The sequence below is a fragment of the Crassostrea angulata genome, chromosome 7 (assembly GCF_025612915.1).
Source record: "Crassostrea angulata isolate pt1a10 chromosome 7, ASM2561291v2, whole genome shotgun sequence".
Taxonomy (NCBI): domain Eukaryota; kingdom Metazoa; phylum Mollusca; class Bivalvia; order Ostreida; family Ostreidae; genus Magallana; species Magallana angulata.
In genome coordinates, this window is record NC_069117.1 from 4,474,976 (window position 1) to 4,496,279 (window position 21,304).

General features: G+C 33.2%; 1 protein-coding gene across 1 annotated transcript; it reads right to left on the reverse strand.

Annotated features, from left to right (window-relative positions):
* Positions 1-923: 923 nt before the first annotated feature.
* Positions 924-20,800, reverse strand: LOC128192280 (uncharacterized). The gene is made up of 12 exons (XM_052864857.1): positions 20,568-20,800; positions 19,228-19,330; positions 17,150-17,262; positions 16,545-16,632; positions 15,489-15,604; positions 10,714-10,801; positions 10,383-10,498; positions 5,542-5,629; positions 5,052-5,161; positions 4,744-4,858; positions 2,709-2,851; positions 924-2,179 (listed from the first exon to the last, which is right to left on the reverse strand). Exons 1-12 carry the CDS (start codon positions 20,611-20,613, stop codon positions 2,103-2,105), a joined length of 1,203 nt encoding a protein of 400 aa, XP_052720817.1. The 5' UTR covers positions 20,614-20,800; the 3' UTR covers positions 924-2,102.
* Positions 20,801-21,304: the final 504 nt, after the last annotated feature.

The window sequence follows — 21,304 nt, forward strand, 5'->3', positions numbered from 1 at the left end:
TGCATCCAGAATAGAGGTCCCCATACCTTATAACTCGGTCACCAATGGAAACAATCTACCACACAGATGATAAGTTAGCAAAGGGACAAGGATGGTGAATCCACAAATCCTGACATTAATTTATTTTAATAAGAATTTAATCTGGCGTTGTTGCCTCCATTAATTAAGATCAAGATCTACTAAATGATTCTAGAATTTCTTCTTGGTGCTAGATGACATGTGGTGATAATTAACAGAGTTCAGAATCAAAAGTCCAAAGGAAAAAACAAAACAGGAGCAAACACGGACCTGTACAAAACTTATAGGTAGGACCAGGTGCCATAGAGGAGGGAGCATCCTCTGCTGACCGGTCACACCCGCCGTGTGCTCTTTGTAGAAATCGGGGGGAATCTTTTCCCCCGCATTTTAAGGTTTTCAGGGAATTATATAGAAAATGATACAATTTCATGATAATCTATATGAAATCACGGGAAAAGTTATCACGACTTACTACTACTCAATTTGACATCATCGTAAGAAGAGTTCAAGAGCTTGTAATTGCCTTTAGATACTGTGGGCATTTTAGATAAATTCCATTAGTCAAACATGAACAAAGTCTTTGATTTGTTACTTAATTCCTTCATAGTGCTTTAGAAATGGCAGTTTTAAAATGAATTTTAACAGAGTTGAAAATTAAGTTTATTATCTCGCAGAAGAACTGTTACCAAATCTATCAAACAGAAAGTTGTAATCCTCACTTTATAGTCCCATATACGGAACCAGAGGAGATTGTTTTCTGTTTATTCAGTGTTCAACCCCTTTTGTAGCCTCAATCTCACGGTTAGAATCAAGAAACATTGTCCCTCATTATTCAACAATTCCACTGCTTTATATAAACTATTTGATGCACATTACAGAATGCATTTAAATAAACAAGGCTTACATTGCTGTGTACGACAGTTTATTTCATAAAAAGCACAATTATTGTTACAGTAAATTATGAACAATATACTAAGACAGAAAAAATAGAAAACCGTTCCAAAAATTGGGAAGTAGGCAAGTTTTGATCCATAAAAACCCAATGGTTTTAATTAAAAAGTAATATTTTGTTGTAAAAAATATCATATAAAGGTAATATCATTCAAATAGTTTAAGTAAGAACCTATAACCATAGTCGCATAATGATAATATATGAAGATAGATGATTAGGAGAGAGGTAGTATGTTGAAACATACCGCTTGTCTCATGTGATTTCTTCATGACTGGAAGACATAATCATAAAACCATTTAAACACAATGATTAAAAACATAAAAATGTAGCCATTAAAACCCAACGCTAGATAAATTGCAACATATACAATACATACATAGTATATTTACAATTCATACATTGAAGACAACAATCATTTATGACACCATTCAATCATTTTTTACACAACATTCATATAGATTGACACGACTAGTTTACACTTGTAAAAAAAACACTACCAACATTCAGTAATCTAATTTGAGGAAAGTCAATGAATATCAGTTTAAAAAATAATTTACTCCTGAAAATCCGGAACCATCAATTCTCATTTTACCAACACATTAACCAATGGATATGCTTTAAAAAACCTCAAGCAACAATTGCATAGAGCTTTCTTAAGCTGTTATTACCCTGTTTAATCTTCAAACGCTTTCTAAAGGACCATAACTTTCTACAAGCTGAAGCACAATTGAGAATTAAGTGATATTTTTAGCATTGAATGATATATTTTCAACAGTAAACGAAAGAAATTCAGTATAATAAAACATTATTCTTGATCTTTCAAAATATCCATTATGTAGTAAAGGATAAACATCAACCAATTAAATACATGAACATTCTAGGTGATTGATAATTTATGAACAATATTAAGCCTCATTTAGTTTCACTTTATCATGATTCTTTTATAAGATTTCCTTTTAATTATTAATTTTTTTAGTTGGTAAAATCCCTCACCAACATTGCAACATATTGATACCACTGTTGTATTCTGTCTGTTTCCCTTGGTGTTTTTATCTTTAGTCCTGAATAATATCACTAATTTCCATGGAATGCTCATATCACTATTAAGAGGTAAGCAGGTTGGGATGTATCCTTAAAAGGCCTTTGTAAACATCAGCAAGGCAGCAGCCAGAATAAGGACATAGGATGAAAAGGCCTGAACTCCTGCACCTACCATGGGTAGAACAGACATATGTAATACAGGTAGATCAGACAACAATATCATAGACAAATATAAGACAGGCAGAGCAAACAAAAGTAAAGCAGGTAAAACAGATGAAGGAAATAAATGTTGAACAAAGGTAACACAAGCAGAAAAGACATAATACAGATTTTTTCCTCTAATAATACCAATATTTTGATTCTAACAAAAATTAAAATAAAAAACAAATAGCGTTATTTTTCTCCTTCTGATATTTATCTTTGAGACCAAACACACACCTGTTATGGCGTCTTACACCATAGCAGTAAATTTGTGGTCACACAATCACAGCAATGACAATATCACACAAAATACAGGATCCGCATTGTCCTGTGTGTGTGTGCGTGCGTGCGTGCGTGCGTGTGTGTGTGTGTGAGTGTAATCACAGATTGATATATTATATGTCTGCAAAGGTAAGTGATTGTACGTATAGCCTTTGATTTGACTATGTTCTTCAAACTGAGACAACAACAATAGTTGTTACAGTATAAGACTTACTAGTAGGGCACTCGATTCCACCCTCACGGCTCGCCTTCAGCATGATGACCTTTCTAGCGGTGTCTTCAGCATATGCCTGGATGCCCTCTTCGTCACAGCTTGTCACTCCATTCTTGGCACACATGGCATATTCTTCTATTCTCCTACAGATGGAAAACATTCCATCATTTTTCATCAATTAAGAAGGCTGGATAGTCCATGACATGTTTTGGTTACTTTTACAATGTTTACCTTCTTCATATAAAGAATTATGCATAAAGATAGAGAAAATGTTCAAAATTTTAAAACTAGAGTATTTGGATTTATCCTTTACCCAAAATTAGATTAATGCCAAATGTATAAATTTCTAAAGTTCAAGGAAGATCTACAGGTCAATTTAACTTTTGTGTCATCCTTAATAAAAACAAGAGGCCCAGGGGCCACATCGCTCACCTGAGCAACAATAGCCTTAACTGAAGTTAACTCTAATCAAATTAGCATTACATTATCAAAATCAAAATATCATGACAACTAAGTACAGTAGATCTTGCTAAAAAAAATAATAAAATCTGCCAATTTTTAACCACAAATTTTTTTGGTAAATACCAAGCCCCTTTTGTTGTTGTACCTGTAAGAAGATTTTTTCTCTATTCCTAAATACCCCCTCCCTCCATTTTGTGTCCCCACTTTTCTTTAGGGAATCATGGTTTCATCAAACTTTAATCTGCACAACCAGTGCTTTCACACAAGTTACTGTTTTTGGACAGAAAACTTTCCCAAAATATTTTTAAAGATTTTCTCTATATATTCCTATGTAAAAATCTATCCCTCCATTGCGGCCAAGCCCTACCCCCAGAGACTATGATTTAGCAAACTTGAATTTACTCTACCTGAGGATGCCTCCACACAAGTTTAGGCTTTTCTGGCCTAATAGTTTTTAAAAAGAAGATTTTTAAAGATTTTCTCTATATATTCTTATTTAAAAATTCATCCCCCATTTCGGCCCACCCTACACCTGGGGACCATAATTTGAACAACCTTGAATCTACACTCTGAAGATGCCTCCACACAAGTTTCAGCTTTTCTGGCCTAATAGTTTTTTAGAAGATTTTTAAAGATTGTCTCTATATATATTCTTATGTAAAAACCCATTGCCCCATTTTGGCCCCAACCTACCCCCGGGAACATTGATTTGAACAAACTTGAATCTACACTACCTGAGGATGCTTCAGGTGAGCTAAAAAGCAGTGTAAATATATCACGATGACTTTCGATCTAAACGTAAGTAGTGTCTACATTTCATAAAGACAATTATGTTATATTATATTACTCAATACAGTTATATTAAAGAGCTACTACTTTTTCTTAGAACGACTTTCAGTCTCTACAGTCTTATAAAGAGAAGCTGTGTAGTAACCATTTTCTAATTATGTAAAGTTGTATTAGCTGCCGAAATGCTGTCCATTTATAATATTATTTTACCATTAACGAACTACGTAGCCATTAATGGTCAAATTCATCTATTAATGATAAAATAAAACCAAAATGCAAAATTAGTACATCGTTGACAATTATTGTTTATTAGGTTTGTTATTAAATGTGAAAAGTTTACAACGACAACGCTGCCAACAACGGCAGACAATGGACAAATTTTGATTAGAAAAGTTTACTTTAGCTTTCAGCTCAGGTGAGCTTAAAAAGAATATATAAATTGTATTTTTATATTTCAAAAACCTGATGTTTATCTTAACGCATAAATATCCATGTCAATAGGCATAATACTAGTAAATGTAATAATGATTTTGAACAATTTGACTTAAATTGTAAGTAATGATTCATATCCACAGAATCATAGAAAATTGAAACAATTCTTATCTTTTATATATTACTAATGCAGGTTATATCTGAGAGAAATCTTGCATTATTTCAATGCTAGCTAGGTTTATTTTGCTAACACAATATTTGGTTTTCTGAGACATATCTGAAGGAAACTTAAGTTGATGTTATGGGGACTGGTTTATTGAGCTTACAAATAGAGATATCAGTATAGACTTACATACACTCCTCAGCTTCAGTCTCGTTACCCCCTATTTCAATTTTTGGGGCCAGGTGCCCTTTACAATCCTCATTAATGGTTGACGTAGCCAGACAATCCTTGTAGGTCTCCAGTCCTGAGCAAAATGTTTTTCACTAAGCTTTATAAGTCCCATAATTGATTTACATACGTATTAAACATTATGTTTTTAATGAATTTTCATTTATGCAAACATGTTGTTGAAAAAAAGGTACAGATAAAATGCAAAAGTTAGCCGTTGTAAGAATTTTAAAATTTTACACAAATAAATTAAAAATCAGCAGACTCACCATTCTTTAAGTTGGCATCCATACAAAAGGCTTTCATTTTTTTGATTGAGCTTTCCATGGCTTTATCAGTAAAACATCGTTTGTATTTAGATTCCACGCATTCAATAGCACTGTCCAAAACAGATAATTTTATTAAATCCATTATTTTTTCCATATTTGTTTCAAACATGATTCACAAGTTTAATCAGAGTTCTATGAGAATGAACAATATATTAAATATATAACTATTCTTATCTACTGTGGAATCATCAAAATTTGTGGGGGCCAATTTTTATGGATTGCTTAAAATTTAAAGGTTTGGTGGGTTGTAATTTCGTTTAATCTCTTATACCTACAAAAGATATTATGCCATTATAATTCTTATTTATTAATTTGTGGAGGATAGTTATTCATGGATTAGAGGTACCCACAAATTCCACTAAAATTGAGCCTCCACGAAATGTAATGATTCCACAGTATATATAAAGATGCTGATACAAATTAAACTCACCGACACCCCGACTCATAATCCGCTTTGCTTGGGATGCCGTTTGGAAAAGTATAATCCATGTTGCATTCCTTAATATAGTTACACATTGCTATGGAAGAAAAATTCACAGATTAAAAAAAAAATACTTCAATTTCAAATTAAGGCAAATTATAAGCAAAGGAAGATGAAGTCCCATTGGTACAAAAGTATATCCAACAATATGGCATGCTTAAACAAATAGGGTGTAAAAATTTCAAGCATCTGCGATATATAGTTGCTGAGAAAAATGCGACAGAAATTTTTGTTACGGAAAGACAGACAGACAGACAAACAGACACAAAAGGGAAAAACAGTATATCCCCTTCTCCTTCTGAGTCGGGTATAATAAGTTTCTAAAAATATGTAGAACAGACATGTAGATACTTAAAGTAAGAGTTCAGTGTATGTATAGGTCACTGGACAAAATATCACCACCATATTGTGACATGCGTTATTTTGAAATAAACAAGCAAATGAAATTTAGCCCAAGTGGTTTTTTTTTGGTTACTGACAAGGTGACTGAATTTGTCAACTCATTCGCTCCTATTCAGTTACATATCTTAATGGTTTATGACAATATACAATATATCATCCTGACTCTAGAGTAACTATATGTATTAATTCTACATACTTGTAAAATACATGTATAAAGAACTGTGTCTTATTCTAAATTATATAAAATAATTTAAAATCTTGATAAAATAATTACAAATATAGATCAACATTTAGAGAAAATTTAAAACTATATTTCTTACTCCTAATCTACATGTTTATCTTAAAACATTGACAGCCTCCAGTCAACAGTTAATTACTGTAATTAGTCAGTTCATATGCATGCATACTTTTTATTTATGTATTTAACCAAAGTTGTTCGATTCAAGGTATCTACCAAAAGCATTACAAATTTGCCATACACTTTCCGCTGTGTGGTTAATTAGTTTGCCCTTCTTGGTTTTTATTGCAAGTGTTATATCTATTAGTAAATACATACTCCAACTGAATTCAATCAAACAAGAGGCCCATGGCCCACATCGCTCACCTGAGAAACAATAGGTATGATAAAATCAGCTAAATGGAGTCATAAAACAAACTATCTAAACAGTGTAGTACTATAATACATGTAGATCCTGTAAAAATAAATGTCAATATTTTCCACTGGATATTCTTATGTTTATTATCATTAGTCCCTTTTCTTACAGGATGATTTTATAGTAACATCACATGTTGAGCATTGCAGCTCTCAAAAAGATCCTAAACAATTGTTTATAAATGGGATATAAACCTACATCAAACTCTGAACCCCTTGTGAGACCCAATCATCCAGGAATCGTCCAGAAGCAAAAATCTACACAATATTAAATAATCACCTGGCTGATGATTTTTAAAGATTTACTCTAAATATTCCTATGTAAACATTCCACCCCAGTTGTGGTCCCATCCTATCCCCAGGAATCATGATTTTTACAAATTTGGATCTACACTACCTGAGGATGCTTCCAGAAAGTTTCAGCATTCCTGGCTAATTAGTTTCTAAGGAGACGACTTTTAAAGATTTACTCTATATATTCCTATTTAGAAATTTGATCACAAATTGTGGCCCAACTCTACCCCTGGGGGTAATGATTTTCACAACTTTAAATACACTCTACCTGAGAATGCTTCCACACAAGTTTCAGCTTTCCTGGCTGATTAGTTTTTGAGAAGAAGATTTTTTAAAGATTTACTCTATATATTCCTATGTTAAAAATCAACATTGTAGCCCCACCCTACACCCCAAGGGTCATGACTTTGAATCTACATTACCTGAGAATGCTTCCACACAAGTTTTAGCTCTCCTGGCTCATTAGTTTCCAAGAAGATGATTTTTAAAGATTAATTCTAAATTCCAATGAAGAAAGTTGACCCCCCCCCCATTGTGGCCCCACATTACCCCTGGTAATGATATGCTTAACTTTAAAAAACACTACCTGAGAATGCTTCCACACAAGTTTTAGCTTTCCTGGCTAATTAGTTTTTGAGAAGAAGATTTTTAAAGATTTACTCTATATATACCTACCAGGTATGTAAAAAGTCAACCACCTCCATTTTGGCCCCATCCTACACCCAGGGGTCATGATTTTAACAACTTTGAATCTACACAACATGAGAATGCTTCCACATAAGTTTCAGCTTTTCTGGGCAATGGTTCTTGAGAAGATTTTTAAAGATTTACTCTATATGTTCCTATGTAAAAAGTCGATCCCCTCCATTTTGGCCCCATCCTACCCCCGGGGGTCATGATTTTCACAACTTTGAATCTATATTACTTGAGGATGCTTCCTCATAAGTTTCAGCTTTCCTGGCCAAATGGTTCTTGAGAAGTTTTTCGAAAATTTTCATTAATTCCTAATTATCTCCCCTTGTAAGAGGGCTTGGTCTTTAATTTTCACAACTTAAAATCCCCTTAGGGTAAGGATGCTTTGTGGCAAGTTTGGTTGAAATTGGCTTGGTGGTTCTTGAGAAGATGTTGAAAATGTGAAAAGTTTACAGACGGACAAACAACACTGACAGACAGACGGAAGACAAACAAAATGTGATCAGAATAGCTTACTTGAGCTTTCAGCTCAGGTGAGCTAAAAAGCGTTTCCACTACCTTTATCCTATTTTTGCCATTTTGGGCTGGTTAATTAAAAATAAAAGTAGGATTTTTATTCATTTCACAATTTCATTCAGATAAGGTAAAATTCAATTATAATATACAGACATCACCTCACACTGCTGAAATATTGACGGTATAAGCAATACTTTGGTGTGGGCATTTGAAGGTTATTGGCATTTATAAATATAGATTTTCATAGTTTCACGATCGTTTACAGATGTGAAATATAGATTAACTGCATTAAATAAAGTTTCAGAGATGATAAACTATATAGGTTTATTGACTGTTAACCATAGTTTACGAACGCTAAACTGTAGTTAACAATAGTTTATAGTTAACTATATTTAACAAATGTAAACTATAAATTACAAGTATTAATCTAATTTTATCTGTCTGCAAATAACGTTAACGATAGATTATGCTGATAAATATAGATTCACATCTACTTATTATAATTTACAGTAAATTAAAAAATAAATTGTATAATTAAGAGCTGTTAATCATAGTTTCGCAATCGTAAAACTATATTTATCAAACAATATATTTTTCTGCAAATGCGAATGCTTGTTTCCAGTGATAATTACAGTTTATGCTTCTGAAACATAGATAATTGCGTTAACTATGGTTAAGGATGACGTTTACTCAGAATGAAAAAAAATTCCACTGATGACAATGAAAAACCAACTACTGTGTGTTGTAGACCTTACATGGTAGTGTTATTCTTCACTTTCAAATAAGTAGGTCAATGACCTACTTTTTGAGTTCATAGCCATTGAATATCTTTTGAAAATTGAAGAAAAATCCATAAAAAATTTACTCTATGATTGAGATTTTCTTAATTGTGAAAATAATATATACAAATTGCTTAATTCTTTGACAAATTAAATACAGTTTATGAATGGTAGTGACATTAAATAGATACAAAGAATTAAGTTTTCATTCACAATTGTTTAGGGTATTGTAGTCCGAATTTCCTCTATTAGTTTTCAAATTACTACCCATTTTTGATTCAATATAACAAAAAACTGAATGATGATAATGCTAAAACATTTATAGTATTAAACTAAGTATAATCACCTTTCTCTCCTGGCATAAAATTTATATGAGGTCAATGATCAAAATTTTGAGATATGGTGTCTTTTATCATTTTTAAGCATTTTTCAATATTTTTGTAGTGTGTGCCAAACGATTATCTAAACGAAAAAAGCAAGATAAAACCAACAGAAAATATGCAAAATTATGTTGACTAACAAATAAAATCTTAACTTTAAATATTATAGGACTATCAAAAATATTTCAGTGGAAAACAAAATCTGAAAAATTTAATTCGAATTTCCTCTGTTTTGCTAAAAGTCAAACTTTGTCAGAGCCTAATTGCATAATTTAGTAAAAATATTGATTGTTATGTCAATAATAGTTCATTTCATAAATACTTTTTGTATTTAAAACAAATTTTACTTATTAAATTGAACTTTTTAACAATCCGGATTTGAGAACTCAAACCCTGAGTAAACAACGTCCTTAACAGATGTGAAAGGACTATATATGGTATGGGCCTAAAATGGCCCCCTAAAAGGAATATCATTATTTTACTGTAATTCTTTGTTTTCTTTGTACAGATATATATGTGATGTTTTAACTTAATGTTCATTTTGATTCAAGTGCCAACAATTTAGAAATACAGCATTTTTAAGACAACCTTTTCCCCCCATTTTTGCATTTTGGCATAAATAAGCTTGTTTTCAAGCAGTTTTACTTTCAAGAAACATAGAGCGCATGCTTGAACCAACAAAATATTTTAATCAGAGATGTATCTAGCCAAGTCTAATAAGTGACAAAAAATTTGTCCTAGTTCAAGCATGCGCTCTATATTTCCCCATTTGTAAAAAAGATGAGAAAAATGTCAATTTTCGACTGATTTTTATTAAATTATAGAAATAGCGTCACTTCTGACGTCATATACTGCAAGTGAGTGCAAAGAAATCAAACAAATATGTGAAAAATATATTTTGTATCAACTCCTCTAAATTATAACATAACATTTTATTGTACCCGAAACACTTTAAATAATGTAAAATTATGGGGGCCAAATTTAATTCTTATCATATATAGTTCTTTAGATTATCATCGATAATGTGAAACTATGATTAGCTCATTTTGGTGAATTTGGTGTGCCATAATTTACCTGTACAATTCGTTACCACACGCTGAACACTGGTCATGGACGCATCATACCCAAAGTTCCCCTTACACACAGTACCTAGGCTCATTAAACACTTCTGAATATTCGTGGCGTCTTCACTGTAAAACAATCCACGTTTTGTTTAAATCAATTTAATTTTACTTCAGCATATCAAACCATTCAGCATTGCATGTGGGTTTTAAAAATATAAATACATATACATGTAAAACAAAACAAAATATTTAAGGGCATTAACTGCTGATCCATAAAATAAATGCTTAAATTAATAATAAGTGCCTTATTCTTATCAATTTTCTAAACATCATCAAATTACCAAGTTAGATCAGAATTACTGCCTTCTGTTGTGTCAATTCCAGCATCCACGTAACATTTCCGTAAACCTACGGTACATTGATCACCACCTGTACCAAAAAAAAACATTTTCACATAGTTTTAGATATGGCTGGGATATTGTAAGTGGTTTTTTGGGCTATTAACTACCATAATTGTCATCACACATAAAGAAACAACAGTGCATGTATTCCGCCAAGACTTAATCATGTTAATAGAAGCAGTTTTCAAATTCATGATCAAAAGAATGCAGGTAGAAAATAGGGAAAGAGTTATCATATATATATAGGCTCATATATTTAAAGAAGCATATATCTGCAAATTGTAAAAATGCAAAAATGATCTGTGCATGTGGATAAAATTATAAAGGTTCTAAAACTTTTATATATCTTATTTCCTTAAATCCTCATTAGATTAATCCATAATTATTGTAGATTCCTTATCTTAAGGAAGTACTTAATTCCAGTATTCAAATTGTGATCATTGAATTTTTTCATTGATTCTGTCCAAAAAAAGGGCAAAATTTTCAAACCCGCGAGACGTGCTTTTATGCGGATATTATTTCAAGTGTTCAACTAGGAATCAACAGTACAGTACTGCTCACCGCATGTATATAGTACCAGTAGGTATCTTCATATGAAAAACCCCTGTCACACCAAAACTGCGTCCTCCCGCCATGCGACGCGCACACTTTGAACACGCACAAATTACGCGCCAGGGCTCTGCTTTCTGATAAACACGCCGTAGAAGCATAGTGAGGTCCCCGTGACAACGCTGAAATATCTCAAACAGCGCCACGAGAGCTCCGTCGGCGCGCTCAAGGAACGCAGCTAATCGCAGTGTAGACGCAGTGATAAGTCAATTGCGCTTGCACGGAGACCTCACGGAGTCCTTTGGGATCTCACTGCGTCTCTTTTGTGCTCTCACTGCACATCCACATGGTTTGAACAAGTTGTTTTTCATTTGGCTGCGTTCACACGGCAACCCCAAAGAGCTGTTGCTGCGTTCATTGCGTTCTCGCGGCGTTTCTTCTGCGTTTATTCCGCACTCCCATGGCGTTTCTAGTGCGTTGTCATAAAGACCACAAAAACTTGAACAATGAATCAAACTGGATGAAGATGACTATGTAAAAAGTAGCATTTGCTATTATTCCAAGACCTATCAATGGACGTAGATGGAATTCATGCCATTTGGTTCTGATGTTTTCACATCTTTTCAATATTTACTAATAACAGATCTTTTTTGTAGACCTGACTACTAAGACTTCACAAATTTGTTAGAAGTAGTTGTGTTTCCATTACAATGTACCTTTTCATAAAATCAAAAAATACTACCAGGTAGTTGTAAATTCTTATTTGTTTCCCAAACAATTGTACAAATTAAATTTAATCTACCAAGAAGTAAAGAACGTCTTGTGCACGCAGTCAGCGCGCAGAGCATGCCGTGGACGTGCAGTAAAAACTCCTAGCATGTCATGAGCGCACGGCGGAGACTCAGCGAGAGCGCAGTAAATCGCCAAGTAGAACTCCGTGGAAACACAGTTACACACTGTGGGAGCTCCGTAAGAACGCCTTGGTCGCCGTCAGGACGCCGTGACATCTCCACTTGTAAAATTTTCAAATAAAACTATACATTTTTTCTGACTTTTCCTTGCGATCCTACGGCGATTCCATGAATTTTACAACGCCGTGAACACGCCAAGGGGAGTGTGACAGGGCCTTTAATTAGGAAGGTGGGTTCAAATGTAAATATTTACTTCTATTAGGGATGTCAATTGTACTCGGTTGGCCTAGTCAATTAATCTGAGGCTTTAGTCGAGCAATAGTCGAGTACTTGATGATTTACTAATATTAGAAACCGTGAGTCCTTAATTTTAAATCAATTCATGCTACTGCCGCACACATCTTATCTTCAACTAAAGAACATTAAAAACTTATGATAACATATACTAAATGTATTTGATTTAAAATGAATTGAAAAGTATTTTATCTAAATATACGTTAGAAAATGTCCTGGCTTTTCCTTTTTTTTATTGTGACTTATAACTGAGCTCTGTATCATGTCAGGCAAATCAAATGTGACCTGTTTCACGGTAAGTCATTGTCCGTGCCTAATCAACAATCATAGATTAATGACTATAGCAGAGCTCGTGGCAAAGCCACGATGCAAGCACCGGATAAATGCACATGACACAAAAATAAAATGACGTCTGTTTGTTACTTTAAAAACTATGTTTAAAAATAAATTTAAAAAACAGACTGTTTTGAGATACACAGGCTTGTATCACATTCTTAAACGGTCTGCTCAATTAAAAGGTGTATGCAGAGGATTTAGCAGCATTAACTTTCTAATTTATCTATGATTTGTTGTACAGCCCAGGGTTGTCTCTAAAAATTGAAGTAGAAGGGAGAAATAAAAAAGTAGAAGGGGATCTGGAGGTCTACCTTATAGCTAGATTGTGTTTGAAATGCAATAATAGCCGGGTAATCACGTCACTTTAGGCGGGTAAATTCCCCGCCTCCCGGGTCTTAGAGACAACCCTGACAGCCTTCCAGTTATCATACACTTAAGCAACATGCTTAAATACTTAAGACAATGAGAACCAATGCTTAGATTTAAGAGCACGCTAAATTTCTGCCTTAAAGTTGAGAGATTTTATGCAACATGCTAAGTCAAATCTCAATCTGCTAAGTCAAAATTCTGTACTTAAAAATATGCTTAAGCACATAGGAATTCTATGCATATAACCCCCTATTCTTATGATATCTTTTTAGTCGAGAATGTGAAACATACATGTATGAATACTCTAAAATTTAATTTGCAAGGATCATAACACAATTCAAGATCCATTTGTTTCTGGGAAGAAACTCTCAGAAATCAGCCTGTTATAAGATAGCTAATTTTAAGGTGGTTCTATACACCACTTTTTGATGACGCAGTACGCAAAAAAGTAAATCTGGATGCGTGCAATTCCGGTACTACTGGCTGATTTAAACTGAGGCAAATTGTATGATGGGGACCGCTCTTTTAAAAAAATTTTTAAATGAATAGTCTTAGATTTATATTTTTAATTGGAAAAATCATTTATAACAAGTTGTGTCGTATTATTTATCGTAAAAAACAATAAAATCAAGTCTATATATAATTTTTTAAATATTTCTTTCTGATCTTCGATATCTTACAGCGTAGCTCAGTAGGTTAGTGGGTTCACTACAAACCTGTAGGTCATGAGTTCGAATCCCGTTGGGGACAATAAAATTTTTAACTTTCCTCCAAAATTTTCTAAAACGTATTTTTTGGTTGAATACTGTGAAAGAAAATTCTAAACCGGTGAAAATATTTTAATTATAATACACCTTAATCCACATTAATAATGACAGATGTTCCTAACCATCATAAGGGGATGGGAGGGTGGCTTTGAATTTCTCTCAGGTTGGGATACATAAATCCTATTAGTTAATTTCCCCCTTTATTTATTTGACTAAGTTTTGCATTAAAGCGAATATAAATTCACTTATATAGGCCTATAATGAAATATGTATGTATTTATCATTCCATCGTGATATTTAGAAAATTTTCTTTAACTCAGAAATGAAAAGTCCCCAAGATGTTTGGGCCTTGGGACTTAAGAACGATAACTCTTACCTGAGGAACTTTCATACCAAATAAAATTTAAAATATTTTTTGTGTATATTTGCAATGATTTTTATTAAAAAATTTTATGTCACAGTTATTAAAATACATTTTCTTATAACATCAAGCAGCTTTTTCGGATAATTTGTCAACAGAGTAAGAAAATATGAAAAATTATGTTTTGGGGAAATACAAAAAAAAATTGCAATAATAAAATTTCTGAATGTTAAGAAGTATTATATTTATTTTTAGGTGTCCGAAGGAAATATCCATCATATGACAAAAAATTTCTCTCAATTTGTTAATAGTTAACTTTTTAAAAATTATTTTACAAAAACACAAAAAAACATTTGAAAATTCTTTAAAAATACCTATAGTATCCCTATCATCATTTTAATATTTGATAAGTACCGTATATGTTTTGTGGTCTTCTATTGAAAATTGTAATAAACTGTGGGTGTATAGAGCCACCTTAAATTGAAAATTTGAGACTACTTCTGTCTGTTCTATCTGTGTGCTATAACAAAAAAATATTCCTTTCATTTCTATTTAACCATATTTGGGAGTTGATTTTCAACTCTCCTATGCACTTACTCGGGCAAAGTGAAAGTGCAACAGTGTTTGGACCTAAGCACAAATCAATTCCGCTGACAACACTAAGTTCTTGAAAATAATCGATAAATTCGATGCTATGTATTCTGAAGCATTGTTTTTCAAGAAAACTTATTTATTAATACCATGAAAATAGTAAGATTTTAAATTGTACAAACAGTTTAGATATTTTTTAAAGTCGTATGTATTCCTACGCTAGAGTTCAATGTAGTCTCGTTCAACCAGACGCTTGGCTGTCTCCGTTAATATCCGACAAAACAGAGTCTCTTTTGCTTGTCGGAGATAAACGGTGACAGTCGAGCGTTTGGTTGAACAAGACAAGAGTTCAATCTTGCCTGGATCCATACAATTTTTCAGAAATTTTTCGATTACTGATACTACTTGCCATGCAAAATCACATATCGTTGATTTTGAATAAATGATAATCGATAAAATCAACTCCCGTCAGTACTTCAGTACTTTGATTTCTATTTGTAATTGTTAAGTTTTGTTGGGGTCCCTGTAGTTAGTTACCTATACAGTTTGACACCACATCCTGGAAACTGGTCATGGTCTGGGAAAACACATAGTTCCCCTCACACACAGTACTTAAGCCCATCACACAGGTCTGAATAGTCTTGGCGTCTTCACTGAAAAACAATCCAGGTTTTATTTAAATCAATTTAATTTTACGTCAGCATTTCAAATATTCAGCACAGCATGTGGGTTTTAAAAAAATGAATAAAACAAAATAAAGAGAAAAAAATAAAATGAATTTCTGTCCATCTGTTCATTGGATCACCCATCTGTAAACTCTTCACATTTTTTTATTTAACATTGAAAAAAACATTTACAAATAATTTTCTTTATTCATTCTAATGTGAAATTTTAAAACCTCAATGGTAACCCTAGACTACTCCTATGGATCATATTTTGAATCTACACTGTCCAGGGACACTTTTATCTAATAAGTTTTAGCTGCTCTGACCAAATAATTCTTGAAAAGAAAATACCTGGTATTTAAAGGTAATTTTTAATCTAATACCGGTAAAAGTAAAATTTTCTCATCTTTGTGACCCATTCTAATTCTGGGGATCATCATTTTAATTTACATGCTTCCATACAAAATTTAGTTTTTTGGGTTTGGTTTTTAAGAAGATGTTTAAAGACTTAAAGTCTTAAAAAAAGTTAATTAAATGATTCTCATTATCTCCCCTATCTCTCCTAACTTTATCAAACTTAAATATATGTTCATACCTAGTAAGAATACTGTGTGCCAAGTTTTTTATTAGCCCAATTAATTGAGAGAGGAATTCAAAAAAGTGAAAAGTTTAATAAATGGATGGACAGACAGGCAGGCAGACATACATATGCTATAAAACAAAAAAGTGATCAGAAAAGCTCAGCACTTCAGCTCAAGTCATATAAAGGTTACATTGTTCAACAGTTGAGTATAATTTGCTAATAAAAGATGCATTGGTTCAAGCTGCTTGTGAAAACATTTTTATATGACATAATCCATGAAATTCTTTGACTAATAATAAGTGCCTTATTCTTATCAATCTATCAGATGGTAAATCATCAAAATACCAAGTTATATTAGGATTAATGCCTCCTGTTGTGTCAATTCCAGCATCCATGTAGCAGTTCTGTAAACGTCCGGTACATTCGCCACCACCTGCGATTAAAAAAATCAGTTTAACATAAATTAAAACTTTGGCTCGGATTTTCCCTCTCACTCTAAAATTAAAAACAAAATATAAACTCAGTCTTTGAAGACCTCATGAACTCCAAAAATTTACATTAAACATATCAAAATGATCATTGCTCCAGTGCAAAAGGGATAACAAAATATGCATACATACAAAATATCAATATATTCATGTACATAAATCTCTATTGACTACTAACGAAGGATATCATCTGAAATGATTCAGACAAAAACAATTTTAACTAAAGCATAAAAAACGATTGTTGATTACATGAGCCTGCATATAAATTTAGTTATTTAGCTTTAAGAAAAAAAGCCCTTGTTTATAATTACTAGATAATACAATGCCAATGCTTATTTGAAACTAATCCAGCTGAATGGTATGCAGGTTTGTTATAAAATGTTTTAGAAATTTAATTGTTCATTGTACAATCTATATGTTTTCTAACTGTCTGGTATTCAGATGATTTTATGTATATATTACCTGCACACATTGATTCGACAGAATTAAACGAGGTCATGCTACTCTGAAAGTTTTCATCCGAATTACAGTTCTCCTTGAGGGGCGCAAGGCAAGTCACAGCTTTTTGAAAACTCCTGTAATGTAAATTATATGTATGCAGGTATATAATGTTCTCTACTGAAAGCATGAGGCAGGCCAGATGAACACTGAAGTAACTTTCAAACTGACATATACCTGCCCATAGTGAAGAACAGAGGTAAACATAAAGCACAGGGAATCACTATATGTGAGCTCCACCTCCGCCCTGGCCGAGGCTTGAACTCACATCCTCTGAAACCAAATCTCCTCGCACTGAACAAGACCTAGGTGGCCAGGTGGTTACAGTCTCTCAAATGTTCTACTTTCCCATTTGAACAGTGAGTGAACAGTGAGCACACGCTGAGTGCACTCTGAGCAAACGGTGAGCACACCACACGCTGAATGGAATTTGGTGAACGCTTATGAACGATGAATGATGAGTGAATGTAGAACACAAACGAAGCGCAAAGTGAACAGTGAACGCATGGTGAACGATATGTGAACGCTCTAAGACCCGGGAGGCGGGGAATTTCCCCGCCTAAAGTGACGTAATTACCCGGCTATTATTGCACTTCAAACACAATCTAACTATAAGCTAGACCACCAGATCCCCTTCTACTTTTTTCTTTCTCCCTTCTACTTCAATTTTTAGAGACAACCCTGTGCTATCATGAAAGTTGACAAAACAATCGTATCATGAAAATAATCCCTTACTATACTAGACAATCCTATCCTATACCATACCATTTATATTTAGGAAGTTAATTATACAAATTTAAGACAATAATAGTTTTTTTTAACGAAGATTCGAATAATGTAAAATTAATTCATAAAACCAAAAATCTTTAGAACGAGGTAACTTCATTCTTGTGCATCGGAAATACTAAATCATGAATAAAGTAGATAAACAAAACAACTTTTACTTATTGTTTAAACAAACATTTACATCATTTTTTTTCTTTATGTAATAATTAAGGGAGTTTAACAGTAATTGACGTTCAGCAATAAATGTATACACAATTCAGGAAATTATAATTATAAACTTTATAAATCAAAATTTGCATTTATTGATATCAATTGGATTTATTATTGATCTATAAATTCACACGCATTTATAGCTAGCTTACATTTCTTAATTCTTTATTGTTGGGCATAAATACATTGGTGATCGGCCATCGAAGGAATTATATAAAAAGTGAAAAGTACACACAAACAACGCTTATTTTTATATATAATGTTGTTGATTTCTTTATGTTTCCCATCATTCGTTAACTGAATTTTTCTGTTTTTAAATGGCTTACTTCTTTAAATGAAGCAATAACGATTATTTGTGTAGTAATATATTGCTGTATTGTGTAACGTAAAAATTTTACAGTAACTGCAAACTTAAGCCATTTTTCAGATTGACAAAAATGTGGCATGCATCAATACTCTTCATTGTTTTGTTAATATATAGCAAATATATATCATTATATATACCATTATATTTACATTATCCAGTGTCTTTGCCTGTGATAACACTACGGTACGTATCGATTTTGTACTATATAACTCATAATACAAACGACGCCAAATCGAGGCGCCAGCGGGGTTTGTTTATTTATATTTAAATATTTAATCGTACGATGGCCTAAGATTATATAAATATAAGTAATAAGGAATCATTCTTTGTATATTATGAGGTGATAATTTCAGTCGGGGCGTGATCAAATCTATCATAAAGCCCTTCGGGCTTTATTGGATTTGATCACGCCCCGACCAAAATTATCACCTCATAATACTCAAAGAATGATTCCTTATTCCTTATATATAAATAGTGCCAGTTTAAGAGGATGACAGTTGATATTGACACCCCCTAGAAAACCATGCATTGTCAGGGAGTGTCATTTTACTTTACTGTTTTTATTTTAATTATTTATTTGCATTAATTTATTTCAAATCCTTAAATGACTTCTTTAAGAATGACTTGAAAAAACATTCAACTGTATTCTTGCTGTCTGAGAATTTTGTAAAAGACTTACAAGCACATTGCTGCCATATCGGTTGACCCAGATTTTGAAAGTTGTTGAAAGTCAGACAGACAGCCCATTACAGCTTGAAGATCACATTGTGCAGAAGCAAGATCTGAAAATAATAATTCATTTTATGTTTAGAATGTCCTAAAGTACATGTTTTATCATAAAAATCTTCAGTTTTGCTATCTTCTAACCTCATTACTAGTGACCTTAAATGTCTGTTCTCCACACAGATTAAAAGTAACAAGATATTATAATACAATAAATGTCCATGCATGCGTTTCTTCGCTTACCCAGCTGATTCATGATGGAAAAAAGTGTAAAAAGTAGAGACATTTTGCATTAAAGCATTATATAGTTGATTCAAACCTGCATACATTTTTAACACATAATGATGTGCATGAATATAATTCTTCAGTCAAGAAGTACAAAGTAGTGTTCGAGCAGATCTAAAAGGTAGTGGTGGTAAGGGGGAGGGTCCAGCCCTATTGGAAAATATTCAAACATTGAAAAGATTTTTTAAAGGAGGCCAGAGACATTCCCTTCCCACCTCTCCCCCAAGCCCTGGCGCAAACTGGACTCCTCGAGAAATATATGTGGATCCTCGCACGTTGTGTTTTCCTCAGTGTATAACTACATACATGTATGGTTCTATGAGCAAATATTTACATTTACCAGTGTCTTTGTCCGTGATAACACTACATATCGATTTTGTACTATACAGTCCAATAAATTCAATGATTCTTATATAACTCCTTAAATTATTCCAAGACATTAAGAGTTATTGAATATTACTGAGGATCTGAAACCATCCAGGGCCCGGTTCTGTCGAATTGCCCATCTGTCCACCCTCATGAACACCTCCTATCTTTTCTCTTTCAAACTGACATAATTTCATGAATATGCATTTTTGTGGGCAGAAGTTGTCTCTCTTAGTCAGTGTCAGGCAAAGTTCACGGTCATTGGTTTTTTTATGGCGCGGCGCCCTGCGGCAAGATTAGCATTACAATGTGTATTGGTAAATGCTGAATATAATTTACTGCTTATAATACACGTAATTACTGCAAGCTGTATCAAAGCAAGCACATTTTGTGAAATATTATATTGTAATGATTGCGTTCATGAAAATCGTATTATTTCATTAAAGTAATATAACAAACAGACAAGACCTCGATATGCGAAAGAAAAATGTATGCAGGTATGCCAAGCGATAAACTAAATGAGGGCAGTCCAAAACAAATGGCTCGAGCTAACCTGATGCATACCTGGGCCCCTGTATAAAGAAAAGTGTCAAATATATTTGCAGCTTTGAAATGTTTATGCAGTATATTGTTATGTTTTCTTACCGATCAGACAGACCGCAAAGATTCCTAGCAGAAGTGAAGAATTCATTGTGCTGTTAATTCCAAGCAATCCTTTCTATTCGAAATATCCTATACACACGCGCGCACACCGAACCGCTGACAGTGGCGATGACTAATTATACCAAAGTCTGGATTCGTTGACTCACGGTGAGGCGGGCATCAGGGAGTAAGAAGCAATTGCATAATTGATCGCCGGCTTGTAACTCCATACCAACATCGATTTGATAGCATATATATGATGGATCTGACTAGTTCGCGGTTCATCCGACTCAATCTATGAATACGGTTTTAAGGAAATTATCTAAATAATTTACCGACTCGATAAAAATCCAAAGATTCGATTAATTCTACAATCCCACAAAGTGACAGATGCATGGTTTGGGACATCTGTCTTGGAAATATTATTTTACAGTGTACATTAAAATGACGTTGTGAAATATACATTGTACAACTATTGAACTAAACACTGACAGGAGATCACACGGGTACGGGGGGGGGGGGGGGGGGGGGGGGTGGTCATGATATTGATATTTAAATACACAGCTAAATCAATGGTAGATTTTTATTTTTGACAAGTTGTTTACAGACGGTTTGTCAGAGAGATCGTGTCAATACACAGATAATCCTCGGTAATGTAGAAGAGTGGCCAGGGGTCTGATAAGGACAACAAGATCATTCAGTAATGTACACATTTATAAATAACAAATATTTACGGTTTT

Excerpts from the sequence above, each read along its gene's own strand:
- LOC128192280 (XM_052864857.1), bottom strand. The coding sequence starts at position 20,613 with ATGAATTCTTCACTTCTGCTAGGAATCTTTGCGGTCTGTCTGATCG. Across the intron at positions 19,331-20,567 it reads CTTTGCGGTCTGTCTGATCG|ATCTTGCTTCTGCACAATGT; the intron begins GTAAGAAAACAT and ends TATTATTTTCAG. Across the intron at positions 10,802-15,488 it reads TGTGGTGTCAAACTGTATAG|GTGGTGATCAATGTACCGTA; the intron begins GTAACTAACTAC and ends TTTTTGGTACAG.